This window comes from Parasteatoda tepidariorum, chromosome 9, assembly GCF_043381705.1.
Source record: "Parasteatoda tepidariorum isolate YZ-2023 chromosome 9, CAS_Ptep_4.0, whole genome shotgun sequence".
Lineage (NCBI taxonomy): Eukaryota > Metazoa > Arthropoda > Arachnida > Araneae > Theridiidae > Parasteatoda > Parasteatoda tepidariorum.
The window spans coordinates 46028116-46050914 of NC_092212.1; the positions used below are offsets into that span (position 1 = coordinate 46028116).

A 22799-nucleotide genomic window follows, 5' to 3' on the forward strand; every position below is an offset into this window, starting at 1 on the left:
ATTCTTTTATATAGAACTAGTTTTAAAAGAATTCGGTGGGGCAAAAATTAAAAAAAAAAAAAAATTAGCGCTTATATAAAACAATGTAACTTATTTTTTAAATTATCCATAACTTAATTATTAATTCATAACTTAATTATTATATAAATTATCCATACTCATAAATGTTGAAAAAAAATCATCCAAGTTTAATTCCTTTTTGATTTCTTTTAACTACTAGTGTAGTTTTCGTTGCACATAGGACTTTTTAAAAAATATTTTTTTTCTTCACAAAATGGCAGTGTTTTTAAAAAATTAAAATTTAAAAAAATGACATAAAATAAGTAACATTTTAGTCAAGGTTTCGTGATTAGGTTCAAAAATCCAGCCAATACAATTAAAATCTCCCTGAGCTCAACGAAAACTGTATTGACTGTGAACATTGTGTTAAAACTTGGAATAAATCGGCTGAAAATTGAACTAGTTAGAGATACAGCAAGTAAGAAATAAAAATATTTATAAAAAAAAATATGTATGAAGAGCAGTCACGGCGAAACACCCAGTATAATTTGTCTAGTATTCGAAGTCATTATAGCAGAAGAAACATTAATTCATTTTGTTCGCATCTTTTTCCTTAATTTTTTCTCTCTAAAAAACCGCAATAATGTCAAGCTGTGCGGTTAATTTGAATAATAATTATTTTGTAACAATCTCCTCAGAGGGAATTTCAAAATCCATCTGTTATTTTGTTCAATATAGCTAGAGCTTTTTTTTTTTTTATTAAATAAAGTAAAATGTTCAATAGCTTTATAGATATAGATAAATAGAATAATTTGTTTAGTATTCGAAGTCATTATAGCAGAAGAAACATTAATTCATTTTGTTCGCGTCTTTTTCTTTAATTTTTCTCTCTAAAAAATCGTAATAATGACAAGCTGTGCGGTTAATTTAAATAATAATTGTTTTGTAGCAATCTCCTCAGAGGGAATTTCAAAATCCCTAAGTTATTTTGTTCAATATAGCTAGAGTTTTTCCTTTTTTTATTAAATAAAGTAAAATGTTCCATAACTTTATAGATATAGATAAATAGAATAATTTGTTTAGTATTCGAAGTCATTATAGCAGAAGAAACATTAATTCATTTTGCTCGCGTCTTTTTCTTTAATTTTTCTCTCTAAAAAATTGTAATAATGACAAGCTGTGCGGTTAATTTAAATAATAAATGTTTTGTAGCAATCTCCTCAGAGGGAATTTCAAAATCCATCAGTTATTTTGTTCAATATAGCTAATTTTTCTTTATTTTATTAAATAAAGTAAAATGTTTCATAGCTTTATCGATAAGATAGATTTCGTTTCACCTTATCTCATTTGAAGGACAAAAAACTTCCTTCAATGTTTCTATAAAAATTACAAGGCATCTAAATTATACTCTTTAAAGGAAATCTATTTTATTCTAATGCGATCGCACTCATTGATAAAAACGAGTTGTATGAAGACGAGTCTTTACGAATGTTGTTGCCTATGAACTATTAAAGAATGTTTTTTTCGCATTAGGTTTATGAATAACTTAACTCTTTATAGGACCTTTTTTATAGTAATGTTATAATAAAATATTTTAGGGATTGAGATTGATTTATAGAAAGAAATCCATTTAGGCTTAGTCTTTAAAATTAATTTTATTTCAGCACCATTTTATTAAGGTATTTTCGAAATTTCATTTACTGTAAACAATTGGCCGTAAGCTTCTGATAATAATCAAATTTATCCGTAAATAATCAAATTTATAAATTCTGTGTTTATTACTGCAAATAAACTCGATGAAAAATTATCAAATGAACGAACGTATAAAGCATTGAAGAAAATAGCCCTCTGTGATGGCCTCTGTTCTTGATCACAGGCAAACCTATACTGTTACCTATATTTAAGTAAATAAAGCCCTTCATTGATATTTTTTCTGTATTTTCATAATTATTAAGCATAATCATAAAACGATCAATAATATCGATGAAAAAATAGTTTTCTATCGATATTTAAAAATTAATAAAGTTGATGAGAAATATACTCCTTGTTGCCTTTTAAAGGGTTAAAATAAGAATGGCAAGCCCTTTATACGGGTTCCACATATCTGACACGACAGAATATTAACAATAGCTCGAGCACGTGATATATATATGTAACATAGAAAGCTTCAATTAATCTTTTTATGTTATCCTAATTAATTATTCTAATCGATATACTTTCTCATACTTTTAAAAGCCACATCCTGTTCTTAAATCTATATTTGGCTATCTATATATGCATTTAATTAAAAGCAGGACATTTTTCCCTTTGCTCTCTGTGGGAAACGCTCGACCTATTTCATAAACCTATAGCAACTACTAAGATTTCCCCCTTTCCCTAAATTGAAACATTTTACGGATTTACTTTGCAAGATTTTCCCAAACATATAACCAAGGAGCACAACTTTTCGTACACACACTCTCATGACTGCTCTGTTTAATAATTAATAAATAAATTTTGTACCCTCCTTCCCGTCCTAAGAACTGTTTTAATCCTTCTACTCGGCAACGACGTTATATATATATAATATAAAAAAATTTTAGAAAGAAGAAGCAAAAATATTAATAAGATTCAATATATAAATTCTATCAAAATATTAATTCTGTTTTCTTCGCTNTGTGTCGAAAAATATACGAATGTTATATGCCAAAAATATAACATTCGATAATTAGTTTGAGAATTATTTACTTTTAAACTTGAAGTAAAAAATATCATGCGAGACGATTTGCAGCTAGCTGAAATACAACTACGTAATTGAAATTTGACATTCTAAAGGAAGCATTTTTATTTGTGAACTTAACGCATATTATGTCTTCAAATTCACTACACCAACTGGGTTGATAAAATTCCACCATTTTTTTCTGTTCTTTTTTTTTCCTTTTTTTTAATAAGTTTAGTTTATTTAAAAACGAATGATTTTTAACTCGAATATAAATTTCTTTTCTCTTTTTTTCTTCTTTTTATTTGCCCTAAGCGTTCAAGCAGTATAAAAGTTGAAGGTCATTTTTTTTTGTACATTTTAAAGCGTTAACTGGTACAATAATTAGCCACTTTTAGCTCAGATGAAAATAATAATAAATAGCGCAGTAAGTACTCAAATGCGTGACATATTTCTTCACAAACTGAAAACGATTGTACGCTATCAATTTGAATAGTTTTCACTCAACATTTATTTAGCACGAACATTTACAACAACACCGGCTATTGCAAAATCAACCAGAAATGACCTACGATTTTGAGCTCAGCACTTTCCCTCTTTTTAGTCCCCATCACCTTGAGGAAAAGATGACTTAATTTCAAGTTATTTTTTTTTCCACAAATGAAAGTTGTCGGCGAAGTCCTGAAGTCGTGTTTTCACCTCCGTCTTCTTTCCTCATTGGAATAACGTGCCAAGATAAAGTAAGTCCAGCATTAAAAATTCAACTTTCCTTTCAGTGTTTTAAAAGTAATTAGTTGGGGCAGTGGACCATTTTGACCCGCTGGATGAATTTACATAAGTTTCTGTGGTAGGGCTAAAATTTTTAAATCTCTTCCGCTGGGATTTTAATACAGTCGAACTCCGTTACTTTGAACTATCTGCGGACATAGCAATAAGTCCACTATAAACGGTGGTTCACTATATCCAAATTCTTAAAAATTCTAAAATATTTTTTAGCATATGACAATAGTATAGTAGGAAATAATGTTTACGATAATACATAATTTGTTTAAAAATGTTACCTGATTAAATAGATAACGAATCAAATAAAAAAATTTGATTTATTCTTTTTTTTTTATTCTATGGAAGGAATTAGTGATTTTCAATTGATTGTATTTCAATTTTAAGTAGAGTTCACCAAGAATTAGTAATGAATCCAATATTTTCAGTAGGAAATAAATCCTGATCATTTAATGCCTATTTTACTCCTGAAATAAAAGTTGCCGAAATTCCTTGTTCTTCTTTAACTTGTTTGTCTAGTTTAAAAGCGAAGAACATTAAAGAGAAAGATGTAAATGTAAAGAAATGCAGTCATTTGCAATCGCATTCCTGAAAATTTCAAATTGGGGAAAAGAAAGAAAAAAAAAAACTTAGGAAATGAAATTAGAGTCTACTATAAACGAACTACCAATTTTTCAGTTGTCCGCTGTAATCCTATAGAATAATGTTAGCTAAAAGGGAGCTCCGAATGGACCACCAAAACACTTCATTACAACCGAGTGTTCACCATTTCCTAGGTTCATTATGTCCTAGGTTGGAATATAACTTAATCTCCTCTAATGGAACTCTAATATTTGAAAAGCCGTACCGGCTTCTTGTTACGGCTTGGTTAATAATTAATTTTAGAAACTTTAAAAAAAAAAAAAAAAAAAAAAATTAATCTGAAATTCAAAATAGGAGAATAGTACCTAAATTGCTACAATTTTTTTTAATTTTAAATTTAGATTAAAACATAATTACTATGATGTTCATTATTTTATCTATTGTAGCGCATGACTAGTGTAAATCGTACTGGATCGACCAAATTTGCTAAGCTAAAAGCACCGCAATTGTACAATAACACGGTCCCCTTGGTCGTTACTTTAAACTGAATTAACATGTTGCTTAGTTATGAAGTGTTTTTAAATTAACACAAGTAAATTACGATATATTAGTAAAGTTGAGCTACTATATCTTTAAATTTTTGTCAACTCATAACTCTAACAGACAATTCGTAAGGAAAAACATAAAAGTGAATACAGTAGGGAACCGATTATCCGGAACGGTCGGGACCAACGCTATTCCGGATAACCGATTTTTCCGGTTTTTTGAATCGCTACAAAAAGCCGTTTTTTTTATTGTTAAACACAACTAAAAAAAAAAAAAAATTGGAAATAATCTTAAAAGTAAGAAAAAACGATGAAGTAATACACTAATGATTATTTCCAAAATGTTGGTAAGGTAAACATCTTTAAAAAAAGAAAAAAAAAATCGTAAACTCTTATGAGGAAAAAATTTTTTTTTTAAAAAATGGCGAGAAAATTTATCGAATATCGTTCCGGTTTTTCGGTTTTCCGGTTTTCTGGGTTCCGGATAACGGGTTCTGTACTGTATTTTGCAACATTTAGGAGGCCCAAACAAATGTGGAGCTCTAGGCCTCGCAGGCCTTGTCATAAATCAGAGACAGTATCGAAGTTTATTTTGAATGTTTTGTCTTAGTTCCATATTCAATTGCAAAATAATGCCGGTGACATGACACAGTTTTTGTGCAAAATTGCCGCACAACAAAGCGTTAAATACGTTTATTATTGTTGGATCATGGTAATTCATACACAATTTTGTGGTAAAAAATGATTTCATAAAACATAACAAAAGTATTCACTTGAATTCGGTTAAAAATAATACATTTTAACGAAGAATTTTAAAAATCAATAAAATAAATTTTTAAACATTATCCATACTCGTACTGCAGCCCATAGAATGCTTCGATTTTTTTAGTATTATCTTTATTTTGGTTAGGACACTATCTCCGAGCAGTGGTGGCTCAGGGGATAGAGCGTTCTCCTTCCAATGAGGTGAACAAGGTTCGAATCCAAGCGATGGCTGGTCGATACGAACTCCGCCCCTGTCTCGCACTGATCACAGTGCTAACGTAAAATATCCTCTGTTGTAGACGAATCATGGGTTAGAGTCCCTTTGCCGTCAGGTTAAGCGTGGAAGGTTTTCGTGATTCTCCTCTCCATGAAACGCAAATGGCGGGTTAGTTCCATGATTCGACATTTTATGACGAATCATGAAATGCCACCTCATTGTATCGCCTCTTAATGACTGATTGATACGTATTCTGCTCCCGGCTTTAAAAAAACAGTGTCTGTAGGGTAAACTGGGCAAATGTATCCAGTGCTGATTTAAAATATCCTCCGTGGTTGACGGATAATGGGTTAGAATCACCTGGCTATCGGGCTAAACGTGAGAGGTTTTCATGATTTTGCACTCCATATAACGCAAATGCAGGTTAGTTCCATCAAAAAGTCCTCCATGAAGGCAAATTTCTTCCAATACTTGAACCACGAGTTCCCTTGTCTTCTGTATTGGGTTCAAAATTACAAGGCTACGGAGTTGAACATCAGTAGTCGCAAACCCAAAATTGGGTCGACTGTTCAACGACGGTTATAAAATAGGGGTGACGATAACAGACACTTTTTCTCTAATCAGGATTTAAAAATTAGGAATTTAAATACTTCCAAGTTTAAATATATTTGAGTTTGAAATTCAGTATCAGCTTAAACTACCGCTTAGCGGCTGAACCCTAACACTGCACGTAAACACAATAGCCGGCAAGCGGGAATTAAGTATACAGAAATTATTTATTTTTATTGAAATTACATACATTTGCTGACTTGTGTGCTCAATATATAGGCGTATAAGTCATTGTCAAGTAGAAAATACAGATAGAACAATTCAGAGAAAGACATCACAAAGAATACATCCAGGGTTACGGCGGGATTCGAACCCGCTACCTCCACGCTTAACAGAGCGTTTGGACCGGCGATACCGCTCGGCCAGGGAGGCCCCTATACAGAAAGCTCTTGTGATAGCAGGAAAACCTGTAAACAATTATCGATGAAATAGATTTTACTAATAAGAAACGATTAGTGAATGCTCCCGATTTTCTCATCTCAAAACTTACTTTTAAAAAAAAAAAAAAAAAAAAAAAAAAAAAAAAAAAAAGATATTTCACATTAACTGCTAGAAATTTCGGCTATTCGAATAATTTGTATATTTTTGAATATAGGATAAAAAAAAATCGAAACATTTTAGGAATCTATAGGGTGTACTGGTTTGAACTAGTTGTTTCCTATAGCTGGATTAACCACAACAGCTTTAAGATACAGGACTGAAAGGTGCTAAACGATTTTAAAAATTGTTTCCAAGTCTCAAATAATTATCTATGCAAAAAAGGGAAGTTTACTGAAAAAAATTAGAATAATATTAAAATTTTGTCAGGCATAATTGGTTAAACATCTATGTTGAGTAGTTACACTTTAAATTTACAAAATTAAAAAAAAAAATTAAAAAAAAGCCTAAATATTTTGCGAAAATCAGGAATGAGCGTAGCTGGTCCGCTTTGATTTATGCACATTACATACTTTTTCATAAATATCTGTACACTAAGTAAGTTCATTTTGAAACTAGAATATTTAAGAAAACAAAACCTAAATATTCTGTGAAAATCATGAGCGAGCAGATATAGTCCGCTTTGATTTGTGTATAGTATTATATAATATTATAATATATACTATACTAAATAATAATATCGCATATATTATATATAATATTATAATTGTGTATAATATGCTTACTTAGTTTACAGTTATTTCTTAAATAATTGTAAACTAAATAAGTTACTTTTGAAGTTACAATATTTTAAAACACAAAATAAATAGTCTGTACGAAACATGAGACAGCGCCACACATATATAGTAATTTTTAATAATTATCTTGATATAGGCTAGATATAGGCTAATATAGTTCTAGCTAGATATAGGCTAAACTTGATTTAACAGTCATGAGCTACCGTTACAATTTCACAGAAGTTAAAAAAACATCATATTATTCGCAATGGATTCGATTTGGAGATTAAAACTGCTATACATACAATTAAAAGAATAGAGAAATTTAATGATAATCCACATTTTAAAATAGAACAGAAAAGCATTTTTTTAAAATCGGTTTTGAATAAAATCAACACGATTTGTAGGATGAAAACGTTTCTGTGTGTTGAGAAAACCGGTATTTAAACTCCACGGAAACGATACTAAATGACAGTTAAATGTAAAAATTGAAATACATTTTTTAAAAAAAATTACTAATAGAAGACTGAGAAACATATAGTTTATTTTGTTTTTCTCAACTTTTGTTAACTGTGTAAGAAAGAAATGAGATTGAAAATTATTCTTAGAAAGTTTAAAATCAATTTTCGAGGTGATTCGTTTTCAATTTTCTAGAGAGACGTAAAATCTTGTGTGATCAAATTATTTCGATCACATAATTCAAACGTTTTTCACCAAATCATAAAATTTTGTGAGCCAAATAACCTAATTAAATCACTATTTTGATAAAAACAAAGCCTTACGATAGATTTGAATATCTTAAAAAGTTTCAAGTAATTTTCTAAGAAGATACTAAGAAACTGAAAATGATAAGTGATTTTCAACAAATTTTATTTTGTACTATTGTGACGTAACTACCACTATAAATATTAAATATCAAATAACTAGTATATAAGACATGATTACTTACATTTATTACGCGGTATCTATTGATAGATTTAAATTGACCAGTGTTGCCAGAACTTAAGATTAAAAAGTAGCGAATTCGAAAATTTTGTAGCCCAAGAAAACTACTTTTATATATATATATATATATATATATATATANGGCTGGGAAACATCCGATGATCCAAAGACATGCCATCACAATTTTGATCCCCTGCAGAGGTCATGGCACCCAACGCTTCAGTTGCCCGACGACCTGCACGCGAAGTCGAGCACTTTACGGTAGAACAGTTTAACGAGGACCCATACCGCACGACCTCGGTCTCTACGCAGACTGATCCACGTGGTCACCCACCCGCACACTGACCGCAGCCAGTGATGATTTATTTATTTTTTTATAACCGTCGTTGAACAACCGACCCAATTTTTTGGGTTTACGGCTACTAATGTTCAACTCCGTAGCCTTGTATTTTTGAATCCAATACAGAAGACGAGGGAACTCCTGGATCAAGTATTGGGAGGAATTTCGCCATCGTGGAGGACTTTTTGATGGAACTATCCGGCATTTGCGTTACATGGAGAGGAAGACCACGAGAACTCTCACGGTTAGCCTCACGGCAAGGGGACACTAGCACATGATCCGTCTACCACTGAGGATATTTCACGTGAGCTCTGTGGTCGGTGCAAGCAGGATGCGGAATTCGTATCGACCAGCCATCGCCGGTATCGAACCCCGGTTCACCTCATTGGAAGGCGAACACTCTCACCCCTGAGCCATCGCGGCTCAGCCAGTGATGTTTGACTACAATGATCTGCTGGGAACCGTGTCTTAAGGATCAGTCCACTGAGGGACTTAAATTTCGATGAGCTGCGTTCATAATTTCGCCAAATTCAATATTTCGTTTTAGCTCAGATTTAAGGTCACGCGATTTTTCCGGATGATAAGCGATTAATAATGGTTAGAGTTAAAGCTTTTTCCCCCCATCATACTAGCCGTGCGTTTTTCCATATATATCTTAGCGTTTTCGCGAGTCTATGATTTGAAGCATAGATATGGAGAGATTCTGGACTCTGCGCGGCAAAACAAAACAAGAATCCAAAAGTAAAGCTGATGCGTTTTCAGAAATAAAAGAAAATATTTTTTTAAAAAGATAAAGAAACTGTAGACTTTACAGAATCTCTCATTTTAGAACAGGAAAGGAAATTTTTTTTTTTATAAAAGTATTTCTGTGAGATAAGTGGCATGAAATTCTCTAAGTAGCGCATTTTTAAGATTTGTAGCTTTTGAAAAATAATGAGTAGCCCAAATTCGATTTTGTGTAGCGGCGAGTTTTAAAAGTAGCCCAATCCGCTACTTATAGCCCAATCTGGCAACACTGAAGTTGACATGTTTTTATGTAGTAGTTATTTGGTATTTAATATTTATAGTGGTAGTTACGCCGCACTATTAAGTAAGATTTCTTAGAAATGGCATTTTTGGGGTTCATCCTCATAAAAGTATCGTTCCATTCGTCTGTTTTCTTTCCTTACACAATCATATTTCGGTGAATGAACGTTTTTTGTAAGGCATTATCATTTGTTATTTAATTTTGTCTTATGATACAAAATAATATTTTTAGAAAATTCCTTATCAATTTAAGTTGCCTATAAAAATACCAAAACGACTTGGAAAATTCATTAAAACTTTTTAAATATTCAAATCAGACTTTAATAGTATTTGCCAAACAAGATTCTCTACAAAATTAAGAAAGAATTTTTTTTTCCTCGTATGCGTAGTATAACAGAACTACTTTAATTATTCACATCTTGCGAAATTTTAAAAGAATGATCTAGCTAATTTTAAATTGCTCTAAATCTTTTATGAAAATTTTTGAAGTTATGGAAACGTAAGACAACAAAAAGAAAAAAAAGAAGAAGAAAAAGAAGAAAAAACGTAAGACGTACGTTATAGAAACGTAAGACTCGAATACAATTAATTTTTCTAGTTTGGTGCTAAACTACAGCAGAATCTTTGATTGAATCCGTCTGATTGACCAGATTTGAATACAGTTAATTTTTCTCCGTTGGTTCATCTTGATGACGAGGGTTGTCATTTTGAAAATAGTCCTTGAGTAAATACCGAGAAAAATTTAAGTAGATAAGTAGTGGCTCATTGCAGAATCTTGCCACTTTATTAACCAGATTTGAATGTATTAGATTTTTTTTTCTTTGGTTCATCTTGGTGATGAGGGTTTGTGCTAAATCTCATAAGACTTAATCATTCCCAAAATTGTCCTAGAGTAGGGTATGAGAAAAAAATATTTGCAGATGAGTAACAGAATCTTGCCACCTTTATTGACCAGACATGAATATAATTATATTTTCTCCTTTGGTTTGTCTTGATGACGAGGGTTACGGTCAAACCTAATAAGATTTTGGCATTTCAACAATATTTCTAAAGTAAGAATAAAGTAAGAAATATCAGTAGATGAGCTGCGGCCTATAGCAGAAAATTTTGCGATTTATTTTTCTGCCCTGCGTTAAGCCCGAGGAAGGCCCCTTTAATAATTTGTAAACATGTTACTGGTAGCAATGTTTCCATGTCTACTTGAAAGTTTAGTAATGATATGTGACTTAATTAAAGCATTAAATTCTTGTACTATCTGTTTCCAAGTTATTTCCCGATTTGTTAGTTGGATCATCATATGAGTTATTTATATATACAAGAGATAGGATATTTTGTAAAACTTTGTTTGAAATGAAATAAATATATTGTTATAAAAAAACCGTAACTGTTTATTTCCAAACAGGATGTTACTCAAGTATTGGTTTGCTATATTCGGTAGAGCGAACTGAACCTTCGACAATCCCTGGGTCTGACAAATGTTCCCCTGCTTAAGTCTGACAATACTTTAGAGAAATGCTTAAGGCATTTTCTCAAGTAACTGAGTAAAAATGTAAAAAAAAGAACATGATAGAACGAACTGCAACATGAGAAATGCAACGTGATTTATTATTACATTTAAACACATTAATCAAAAATGGGCTGTAGTTAATGATCAATGCATTAAAAATAGGAGAAGGGATTTCAATTAAGATGTTGTCAGGGTAAGAGGATACGTTCGAAGTGTGGTTACAGGGCGTGTAGGGTAACTAAAATGGGGGGTATGGATATATTTTATATATATATATATATATGCATGTAACTTTAAAGGCAAAAATGTGATATTATTGTTTACCAACCAAGAGTTAATAAAATATTAATTTTATGCATAAATTATANAGAATGACCCATAAATATATATATATATATTATTATTATTACTATCTCTATATATAAATACAATAAAGAGACGAAAAAGAAAGAATTAAAACAACAGAAATAGAAGAAAACAGAAATTTACAAAGAAAATAAAGTAAGAAGTTTTATGAACTGCGAATAAGTTGCAAATACACAGAACTCATATAATAAGGTAAAAATACAAAGAAAACAAAGAAATAAATAAAAAACGAAAAGCATTTTTTAAAAGAGAAAAAGAAAAAAATATTTAAAAAATTACTTATGAAATTTTTGAAATTTTTTTTTTTAATTAAAAAAAAATCAAGAAAAACAAAATAACAAATAGATGTAATCTCGTCATCAGCTCTCACGATTATATCCGCTAATTAGAGTGCTTTCTAATATTGTATTAATATAACCAAAAGCAAAATATATCAATACAATAGTGTGAGTATTTTATTATATATATATATACATATTTGTTTCATTTATTTATGTTTTGTTAGCGTTTCGAGAATAATATTGAAAAATTTTTTAAATAAAATAAAATTTAAAAGAAAAAAAACCATGAAGTTAAAGGAAAATATTTACAATCAAGACCAAGCTAACTCAAGCGAAACGTTTTTCCTTATTAAGATTTTATCAAAAATTCTAACTTCGAGAACTTTTGTTTTTGTAATTAAAACTCATTGCTAGCTATAGTTGACGCTATCAATAAACTTGTATTGTGTTTATCGTCCCCGTCACACTTATTTGAAGGAAAATTTGTAGAGGATTGTTAAATAATGAAATATTTTAAATTTCGTTCAAGCAAGCAAATGAAACGTTGTGGAATCTCTAACAATATGTTTGCTTAACGACTGAAATTACTCATCTGTCAAATTTTGTTAAGATTCTATCTTCACTCTAGATTTTATTTGCCATTTTTTTAAAAGTATAAGTTAATTGTTAACTTATGTAGTGATCATTTAAAAAATTGAACGAAAATATAAGCATCACATGTTTTATAGCATTAAGTATTAGTATTACAGAGTTCATAAAATTCTCATGTCTTGAAATTTAATTAAAGTTCAAACCTTTTACAGACTGTATTCATAAGCAATACAACTTTGTTAACTTCAATTCAATCCATTCATATTTATTTTCAAATTTTTTTTAATTAACATGGAAACTTTGCTTTTCTATTAGCTCCCGTTTTCAAAATAGTTTTCGCTATGATTTACAAATAAACAAATAGTTTTTGAGAAGCTATCTTTTCGGAGTTAATGGAATAAACTGAAAATAGGATGTAGTTTTGCTTGATATTTTTCTATTACTGTTTTATTTATGTAAAAAATAGGATTGGAAAATAATCCCAACTAAAATTGAATTTATTTAAGAAAAGAAGCATTGTGAAAGCAATAAAATGTACTGTAAAAAATGAAATTACAGATGGATAAAAAATGGAATTTTGAGATTTTTGCATTATGATACAAAGTAAAAAAAAGATATTTTTTAATGAAATTTTTTTTTCAATTTAAAAATAATTCAGACGTGAAAGGTCTCATTGCTGTAATATATTTTGATATACATTTTTGTAACGAGAACTGTTACTACAAAATTATTTAGTTAAATTTGGGGTGAATGCAAAAGTTTTGTAAAAATTCAAGCTCGCTTTTTTTTTTGAACACATTAATGAAAGTTGGCTTCAAAATCCCTTAAAATCAACTAAAAATATCTATTACAAGTTTTAAGGATATTTTTTTAAAAAACTCCTTGAGCAAATTCTAATAAAAATGCTGTTTTTGCCTATTCATTTATTAGAGGTAGCTTTGTTTTACTGCCTCAAAATCTTTCAAAACTAAAATAAACATATGCTATTAAAGAAGAAAGAAAAAAAATCAAATGTTTTTTTAAAGCATTTTTATTAGAAAATATTGCTTTTTATTTTTTAACCTAATTTAAAACTAAAAATAATTACTGAAAAAATACTCGAGTAACAGATTTTTTTTTTATAGTAGTAATCTTTTATTTTATTTCATAACCGTAGTTGAACTCCAGACCAAATTTTCAGTTTACGACTACCAATGTTCATCTCCGTAGCCTTGTAATTTTGAACCCATTCCAGAAGACAAGGGAACTCCTGAATCAAGTATTGGGAGAAATTTGCCATCATGGAGGACTTTTTAACGGAACTAACCCACATTTACGTTACATGGAGAAGAAAACCACGATAACCTTCCCAGGGTGATTGTGAGCTTAAGTCAAAATTCCGGATAATTTCTTGAATTAAAAAAAAAGTTTGAATTGAAAAATTAGAAAAAAAAATTAAACAAGTTTTTTCTTCCTTTTTCTCAATATTTCTTAGTTTACTTAAAATATATTTAAAATTTTACACATACCTATGATGACCTGGAGAAGTAATTAAAATTTACAAATATGTCTTTCTTTCTTGAGTTTATGATTACAACAACTATTTACTGATAAAAAATGAATATTAATCATGAATATATGCTTATAAAGTATCTCTCTGGCTCCCCCTTACAAACAAATAAAATAAACGGTGTTTTTAAGTTCCACCTTTGAAAATTTGATTTCTGGAAACCTCTGTGATCAATGATTTTTTGAAACGTCTGGACCTTCGATCTCCGGAAACTTCCAGATCACTGTTAGCGAGAAATCCGGAAATCCGGATTTTTTCCGTAGCACAATCAGCCCTGCCTTCCACGGTTAGCTTGACGGCAAGGGTACTCTAACCCATGATCCGTCAAACACTAAGGATATTTTACGTCAGCACTGTGGTCAATGCTAGCTGGGTGCGGAATTCGTATCGCCTACGGCTCAGCTACCTACGGCTCTTTTGTCTTAAAATTGAGAAAATTTGATTTATTTGGATTGAAGGATTTGGACTGGAAGCATAGTTAATTGGTACAAGACGAAGATGCGGTTATGAGCAAGGCCTAACACGTGAAGGAAAGGGTAATTCTATAGATTTATCTTGAAGAGGATATTATTGCTATTATGACAGGAAAAGAAGTTCTAGTTTCATAATTGTAGTAAAAGTCGGCAACAGAGTCATTTTCTTTTCCATTAACACATTTTTGTGAATGAAAAAAGTATATTAGTACTCACTTTTGAAAGCACATTAAATCATCTTGTGACAAATCTAATTCGAGGAAGGATAAAAAGAGTAAAAGATGTGACGTCACTATCTCGTTTTATTTGTCTACAGATCATCCAGTTTTTGAAAAGAGAGATTAGAAGGAAGTATATAGTCATTTTTGACAGCAACCCATAACAATGAAATTCAAGTTCTCGTCAAGGTGAAAACAATTTCCACGGCCGATTGAATTTTAATATTTGTTACAATAACTTCATTGCTGTAAAAATTCCCGTTAATTCGGTTTTCACATTATAATATTGATTAATTTGTATTATTGTTTAATCTTAGTAAATATTCTTTAAGATCTGATATTGAAAAGAAATCGAGCGTACTTCCTTTTTCTTTCTCCAATTTTTTTTTCTAGTGGAAATTCGATATTTTGGCCCCCAATAATATGATTTTGAAATTCTATATAAAATTGATTTTAAAATTCAATTGTTTAATCTAAATAAAATTAACACTAAATTTATTCCTTTGTTTCAATATTTAAACAAGTTGAATAGCCTATAAAAAAAGATAACATTTAAAAAGATTAAGAGAGATATAAAAAGATAAAGGCAAACCATCGACCTTAAAATTTAACAAAATTAAAAAAGTTTTACAAGGCATAAGCTCAATTAGTTGGCAATAATAAAATAATGCCAAAATAAAAATTGAACTAAACAAGGTGAAAAGTAAAGCAAAACAAAGTTATGAATGCAATAAGTTTAATATTACTTTAAATGGTGCAATACACTTAAGATTTGGGCTGTCATTTTTTTTCGTCTACAAATTGAAGTTTAACATCGAGAATTTTACAGTGGTGAAAATCATTATAAAACAGAGGCCAATTTAGAATGAAATTTCAAATATTTATACTGTGAAATCTCTTCTAAATGTTTAAATGCTGTCAAACATTTTAAATTAAGACACGATGACTCAGGGGATAGAGCCACCTCCTTGGATCGCCTTCCAATGAGGTGACAAAGTTTCAAATTCCAGCGGGAGAGTGATTGATAAGAATTCTGCTCCTAGCTTAAAAAAAAAAATAATGTCTGTAGGGTATACCGGGCAAAGGTATACAGCTCTGATGAAAAATATCCTCAGTGATCCTCAGTCCCCTTGCCATAGGGCTAAACGTGGGAGGCTTTAGTGATTTTGCACTCCATGTTACGCAAATATGTGTTAATTCCATCAAAAAATCCACCAAGGAGGTTAGTTTGTCCCAATGCTTGATACAGGAGTTTCCTTGTCTTCTGATTTGGGTTCAAAATCACAAGGCTACGGTGTTGAACACCGATAGTTATAAACTCAGAATTGGGTGAGCTGTTCGACGCTGATTACAAACTAAAATAAAACGCTTAAAATTAGATCTTAAAGTATTTATAGAAATTTAAGTTGAGTCTTCAATATTTTTCATTAAAAAGTAATTTAAAATGAAATGTAACAGTGTAGGGACATTTTAGATATTAAATTAAAATTAACCTAAAAATCTATGCTTTTAGAGCTTAAATATTTCTCATGTGTGTTTTTCGTTTGAATGGAGTCAAACACTTTAGATTCGGTTTGTTATATTTTTTAGAATGAGAAAGCCTTATCTCGAGAATTTTTTCTTCAAAATTGACAAAATCCATGATGGTTCAAGCGACAATTTAGAAAGAAATTTCAAAAATTCCCACAATGTAGCCTTTTTTTCAGATACTTCCTGTAATTATTTCTAGAAATGGATGTCATACCTCCAGAATGGTTATTGAGAAATCGGTATTCAGAAATCAATTTCATTAATTTTCGCCACGCGAATTGAATCTTTAAAATATAAATAATTTCATTATGTTACGCTTTAAAATGGTGATGGATTCGAAATGGAGGTAGATTGGAAACTAGATGGAAAATACTTTGGATTCGATCTGAAGATTGATTAGAAACTATATAGAAAATTTTTTTTGAATTTGATGTATTCACTAACTGCAGTTCCATGTTTTACAAAACAGAAAGCATTAAAAATTGATACTAACTGAGAAACTATGACAGTTTGTATTCGGATTTTACGCATTGAAAAATTAAGTTATGCATTTTTAAAGGAAGGCTATACTCTCAGAAAAATTCGTTCAGAGTTAAACCATAATGTTAGAGCCCAGATGCTAAATACGGTAAAACTTTTCTACGACCTAAATAAGGTGCTAAATTGAATCATATTTCTGTTCAAACCGAACCATAGTAACACGTAATCAAATTTAAAAAGTACAATAGCGCAGTTATAATGTTGGACGCATCTTTCTTAACTCGGGACGCATCTTTCTTAACTCGATTTTACATGTACTTTAAATGCTCTCATACGAACTAAATATCAGTTATTATTTATATCTTTTATCTTATTGTTATATCTTGTCATCCTGATGTATTAGTGAGATGTTTTCTTTTTTTTCTTCCAGATATTCGATGGTTACCACTAGCAATAAAACTCAGAGCAAGCTTCATGGTTTCACTGACAACGCAAGAAGAATTTCGAGATGCATATTTTACCGAATCTTGATAATGGGATTCAGATTTGGAACATTTTTATTACACATAGGTTGTTCACTCTTCTATTGTGGTAGGGGGAAAGTAGTACCACCGATCGAGAATCCTTTGTTATTGAAATCGGCTACTGTGCTGGCTGCTGATATCAGGGAAGGAAAGGTGAAATATATTTTTGTAAAGAAAAATTATTTTTAACTTTATGTCACAAACTCCACGGACTTAAATCGTTTTTAGTCATTTTTTGATAAGTTGTTTGCTTCTAAAATTTAGGGCTCTCAAATATTACGTAAGCAAATCCAATACCCCGTGAATCCTAATACCTTAAGATTTTTTTTCTTTTCTTTCGCATTACCTAAATGTAGTAAATTTAATTTATTTAAAGTCGATTGTTGTTGTTGTAGTTCATTTACGTCGCACTAGAGCTGCACAATGGGCTATCTGCGACGGTCTGGGAAACATCCCTGAGGATGATCCGAAGACATGCCATCACAATTTTGATCCTCTGCAGAGGGGTACCCCCGCTTTGGTAGCCCAACAACCTGCACGCGAAGTCGAGCCCTTTACGGTAGAACAGTTTAACGATATTTAAAGTCGAAAAACTCTTGTAATTTAAAAGAGATTTTTTAACTATAAAGGGATAAAGGAGTTATGCATCTTATGAAAGTGCTGCACAACTTCCAGCAAAAGCAAGCAAAAAAAACCTTTCTTTATTCGGCGCTCATGTAATATTTCATCGGACCCTTAGTTGTTCATTGCACTTTCGAAAAAAATTTTAACCGCACTTTTGAAAAAAAATAAGCATCGTTGTAGCAAGTTTTTGTTAAGTTTGAATCAAAACATATTCATACCCAAATTTTTATTAACTTAATATAACAAAATTCTAGTTTACCCGCCTAATAACAGTTTATTTTGATATTTTGACTAAGGAAACAACTAGTAAATGCGTAAATTTTTAGCTGGGCCACATGATGAATTAGAATAAAATGAAGCATTGATTACTATAATGTCTAACGACAGAATCGTTCAACACGTTATCGTTTAACATAATTCCTGTTAATATCAGTTTCTTTAACGAGCATTTCAACTATGTCCATTTCCTTAAACTCTCATTTTCTGCAATGTCCACTTTTTAAAACACGCATTTAAAGTAATGTTTATTTCTTTAGACTCAAATTTCGAGCTATGCCCATTTCTTCAAACACGTATTGCAAGCTATGTCAATTTTCTTAAATAAAAGATAATAATTTCTTTAATAAAAGAGGTAAACAGGTATCAAGAAGTAATAAAAACTCTCTTAATAGTGACAAATTAAATATAAATTTTATTTCTAAAATGGAAAAAGATTTTAATAAACATTATAATATTAAACCAATTAAAGATTTTGTTTTCTCCCTCAAGAATAATGATGCATATGAGCTTCAAGATCTTATTATTAACTTTACCTTTATTAATTTACGTTTCAAAATTCTTTGTTTCGATCTTGTAATGAGTAAAATTTCCCCAAATAAAAAGAAAAATTTAGATAATTTATATTTCGTTATCTTTCATCCGAATTCCGTTATCTTCAAAACCCTATTTTCAATAAGATCAAATTTCGTAATATTTTTGAAAATTTTAAAAATTTATTTCCATTAAAATATTTTAACATAATTAAAAGCTTTAAATATAATAAATCTCTTGGTAGCTATATTTAATTATAATGATATAAGCAAAAATTTAGTGACGATTAATGTATCCGATTATGAATGTCACTGTGGAGAAGAGAAATATTTTGATTTTGTTGATAAACCTCATAAACATATTATCATTGATAATTTAAATAGCACAGGAAACTTAGAACTTAGGAATTTAATGATAAAAGGTACAAAATTTAGACCCATTTACCATATATCAATTAATAAAATTCTAAAATACTTTCTTAATGATCTCAATAGTTTTTATTTAAAGATATCAAATAAATTCTCTTTACCTTTAGGTATGCTAACAGAATAGAAATGGGATGTTTATTATTACTTTAAAAACTTTGTTTTCAATAATAAGAATAATTTAAATAACAGTAACAATTCAACAAATTTTTCTAAAATTGTTCAATCAATTAAGCAACTACAAAAAAATTTCCGTAATTACTCCCATAGACAAAGCTAACAATAATTATGCAATCTTCCGTAAAAAATTCTATGCTGAACTTTTAAATACGGAGTTAAAAAATAGTAAACATTTTAAACTTAGTAATTTAAATAATAATATTGTCATTAAGAAAATTTCAGCTTTATATAAGAGGCTAAAAATTAAAATTAGCAATATACAATTTCCGTACTTAATTACCGTACTTTCTTATAAAATTCCTATAAAATTTAGAACAATCACATGTGGGTCTAATACTTACTTAACTAAACCTGGCACCACTTTCTCTAATAATTAAATAAAATTATTAACAATATTGCCAAAGAAGTTTTTTCCTGGTTTATCACTAACGATCAACCAATTTTAGAATTTATTAAACATAATAAAATTAATTCTATGGCGACTTTTGATTTCCAGGATCTTTTCAGTAGCATTCCCCTTTCTAAACTAAAAGATATCCTTTTGAATTATTACAGTGATTTTAAAAATATTCTTAATTTCGACTTTGAATATTGGAAAATTCTAATTAATTTTTGCCTTTTTGATAATTATCTTTACAATGGAAAAGATATTTTTCTTCAAATTGTTGAAATACCACAAGGATCTAATTTTTCATCTCTCTTAGCTAACTTATTTTTGCATTATTATCAAAAAACTTATACTCTCAATATTAAATTTGTTTTTAGATTTATTGATGATTTAATTATCTTTAATTTTCAAGATTATACTATTTTATTAAATAATATTTATCCTGAGGAATTAATCTTGCTTCCTAATCATGATAATATTAATTAAAATTTTTCGGATTTGCGTATTATAAAAGAAGAAAATATCTACTTTGTTGATTTATAAGATGAAAGAAATGATTTTAATTTTAATATAAATAAACTTATTACTTGGAATTCTAATATTTCTAATAATATGTATTTAAATACCATTTTTAATCAAATGAATAGAATTAAAAGAATATGTAGTAAAGTTTATTTTTCAAAAAACAAACACTTTCAAAATTTGATAAAAAAAACAATGGATACCCAACTAGTATAGTAATTAAATTTTGTATTAAATCATTGAGTTAATTGTATATATTGGTGTAAATAAATTTACTAAAAAACTTCTTGGTTAATTTACATATATAATCTTTGACATGTGCAAATCCATGTCTAAAATTATGTGCAAAACAGGCAATTCATGCTTCTTTCCCTCTTTTATTTTATTTTATTTTTTTATTAGATAAAAGTTAATTTTCCAAAATTATTAACTGTCAACTTCTTTAAATTATCCAGTATAATAGTACTTTGCGCACATCCATTTTCGGGCCCATCCTTGGTAACTAACAAATCAAACGCACTTTAGTACTGCAGTAAGAACGCACGTTAAACCAAAACTCCTCTATTTACGCTTTTATCTCAATTTGCGCTTCTGTTTTCATATTTTGAAATCTGGCAATCTTGTTACGAAAATATTTTAAATCATTCTTGAAAAATTTCCCGCTCATGTAAGTTCATTTGAATTCACTGCTTGCTTTACAGATTTCGTTTTATGTTTTATTCTGTTTTTTCTTTATATTTTATTTTCTGTTTTTACGTGATATTTTTACTTAATGTGTTCTAGTGTTCTATTTTATTTGCTGTAAAAATTTTTTTAGTGCTCCTCACACTATTGTATTAATATATATTTTGCTTTGGCTATAGTGATACAATATTAGAAAGCACTCTTTTTTGCGGATATAATCGTGTGAGCTGATGAAAAGATTATATCTTCTATTTTTCCGGATTTTTATTAATTTGTATTAATTTTTTTCCTTTTTTCGGATTTTTCTTTTTCCCTTTCTTCATTGTTCTATAATTTTTCCATGTTTTCTCTGCATTTTGAACTTATTTTATGAGTTCTATTTACTTGCAGCTTATGCGCAGTGAATAAAACTTCTTGTTTTTCTTAATTTTCTTAGTTTTTTCTCTTTATGATGATGATGATGACGATAGCAGCCATGGTCGAATGTTCAGGAACGTAGGCAAACAGTTGGGAAGAAAATGATATTCTTTTAAATAATTTTAAAGAGATGACAGAGCTTCATATCCTCTATTTAAATCATTTTCAAGCATTGGCGGAGCTCAAACTGCGCTCCGAAATGATAAAACAAAATATTTTTACAGAGCAAACGAAAATAAATTAAAAATCACATGATCACACAAGTCAAGAGTATAACATCTAAACAAAATGAAATTGAATAAGATTTAAAAATTATTTTTTCTCTTATTCGTTTTTATTCCAAATCAATTTTGTAATGCTAGCTTTTGTAATGAAAAAATAATAATAATAATTATGAAGAAAAAAATACAAGAAATCTTGAGACATAAGTGCATATACTGAAATGAGCTGTCAACTTTTGATGTAAGAATGAAAACATGTCAAGTATTTCGCAATCACGTTTCCTTTCTCCTTTATAGTGCAATTGAACAAATAAGTAAGTAGGTGATGCAAATGTTGGATTTTTTTGAAAAAAAAGGCCTATTCATTTGTGTTAGCAGGTGGACTTTTATGGCTTAATGGTTCGAAATAATGATTTAAAACTAAAAGGGTTCCGTATAAAATCCAATTTGAGTTTTTTTAATGTAATATTTTATTTGTCTAAATTTTTTAAACTAGGTTTTATTCTATGGAAAAGTATAAAGATTTGTAATGCAGGGTGACAACTGCTGAGCTATATGAAATTCCTTTTTTTAACCGTTGCAGCGAATTAGTTAAAACTTGGCAGTTGAATGTAAAAAAAAATTATTTTTCAACATGCGAACTGTTATTAGTTTTGTTCGTTTTTCGTTAAAAATATCTACAAATGCCGCATTTTTCAGCGGATTTCATAAGTGCCTAGTCATCGACACCTTCAACGAGTTTTAAAGAGCTTTGACATTCCTTTGCGCCATACCATAACCGTTGTGGCAAGCATATTGAACAATTTAAACTACATGGGAATATCGATAGCTATTTTTAAAATGTGCATAAACTTTTTGAGTTCGGTAGTTTTTGAATTTTTCCTTTCATGTAACTTAATAATTGTCACATTGTACATAAATGATAACTATGCCAAAAATGAAGCAACTATGAACCCCAAAGCTTTTTACGAAAAATCACCACAAAAGTTTTTGGAAAGCAATAGATACAGGAGGATACACATCATCAACGCAGGTAATTTAACCATTTGCCTACGGCGCCTGATAGTACTTGCTATTCTGGATCCTCAGTTGTGCCAGCTGTACGCAAAATGCTAATGCCACTTAGCATATTAGATAGGAAAAAAATTCAGGTATTAAAAATCTTACAAATTAATTTTCTGTTATATATTGATATACTTATTTGCAAGTATATCATTATATAATAGAAAATTAATTTTTAGAATTTGAACAATTTAATTTTTTTCCACTGAAAAATATTGTAAATTAAAAATAATAATAAAAAGCGACTTATAATACACGAAAGAAAAGAGTACGGTGTCGCAAATGC

At 29.6% G+C, this 22799-nt stretch overlaps 1 protein-coding gene across 1 annotated transcript in view; it reads left to right on the forward strand.

The window, feature by feature from the left end:
* Positions 1–3314: 3314 nt before the first annotated feature.
* Positions 3315–22799, forward strand: part of LOC107440698 (fatty-acid amide hydrolase 2-B-like) — a 33535-nt gene continuing 14050 nt past the window's right edge. The window contains exons 1-2 of the mRNA XM_043051946.2: positions 3315–3438; positions 17087–17333. Of these exons, the coding sequence (XP_042907880.1) occupies positions 17094–17333 (240 nt within the window). The 5' untranslated portion in view covers positions 3315–3438; positions 17087–17093. The remainder of the gene's footprint in view (positions 3439–17086; positions 17334–22799) is intronic.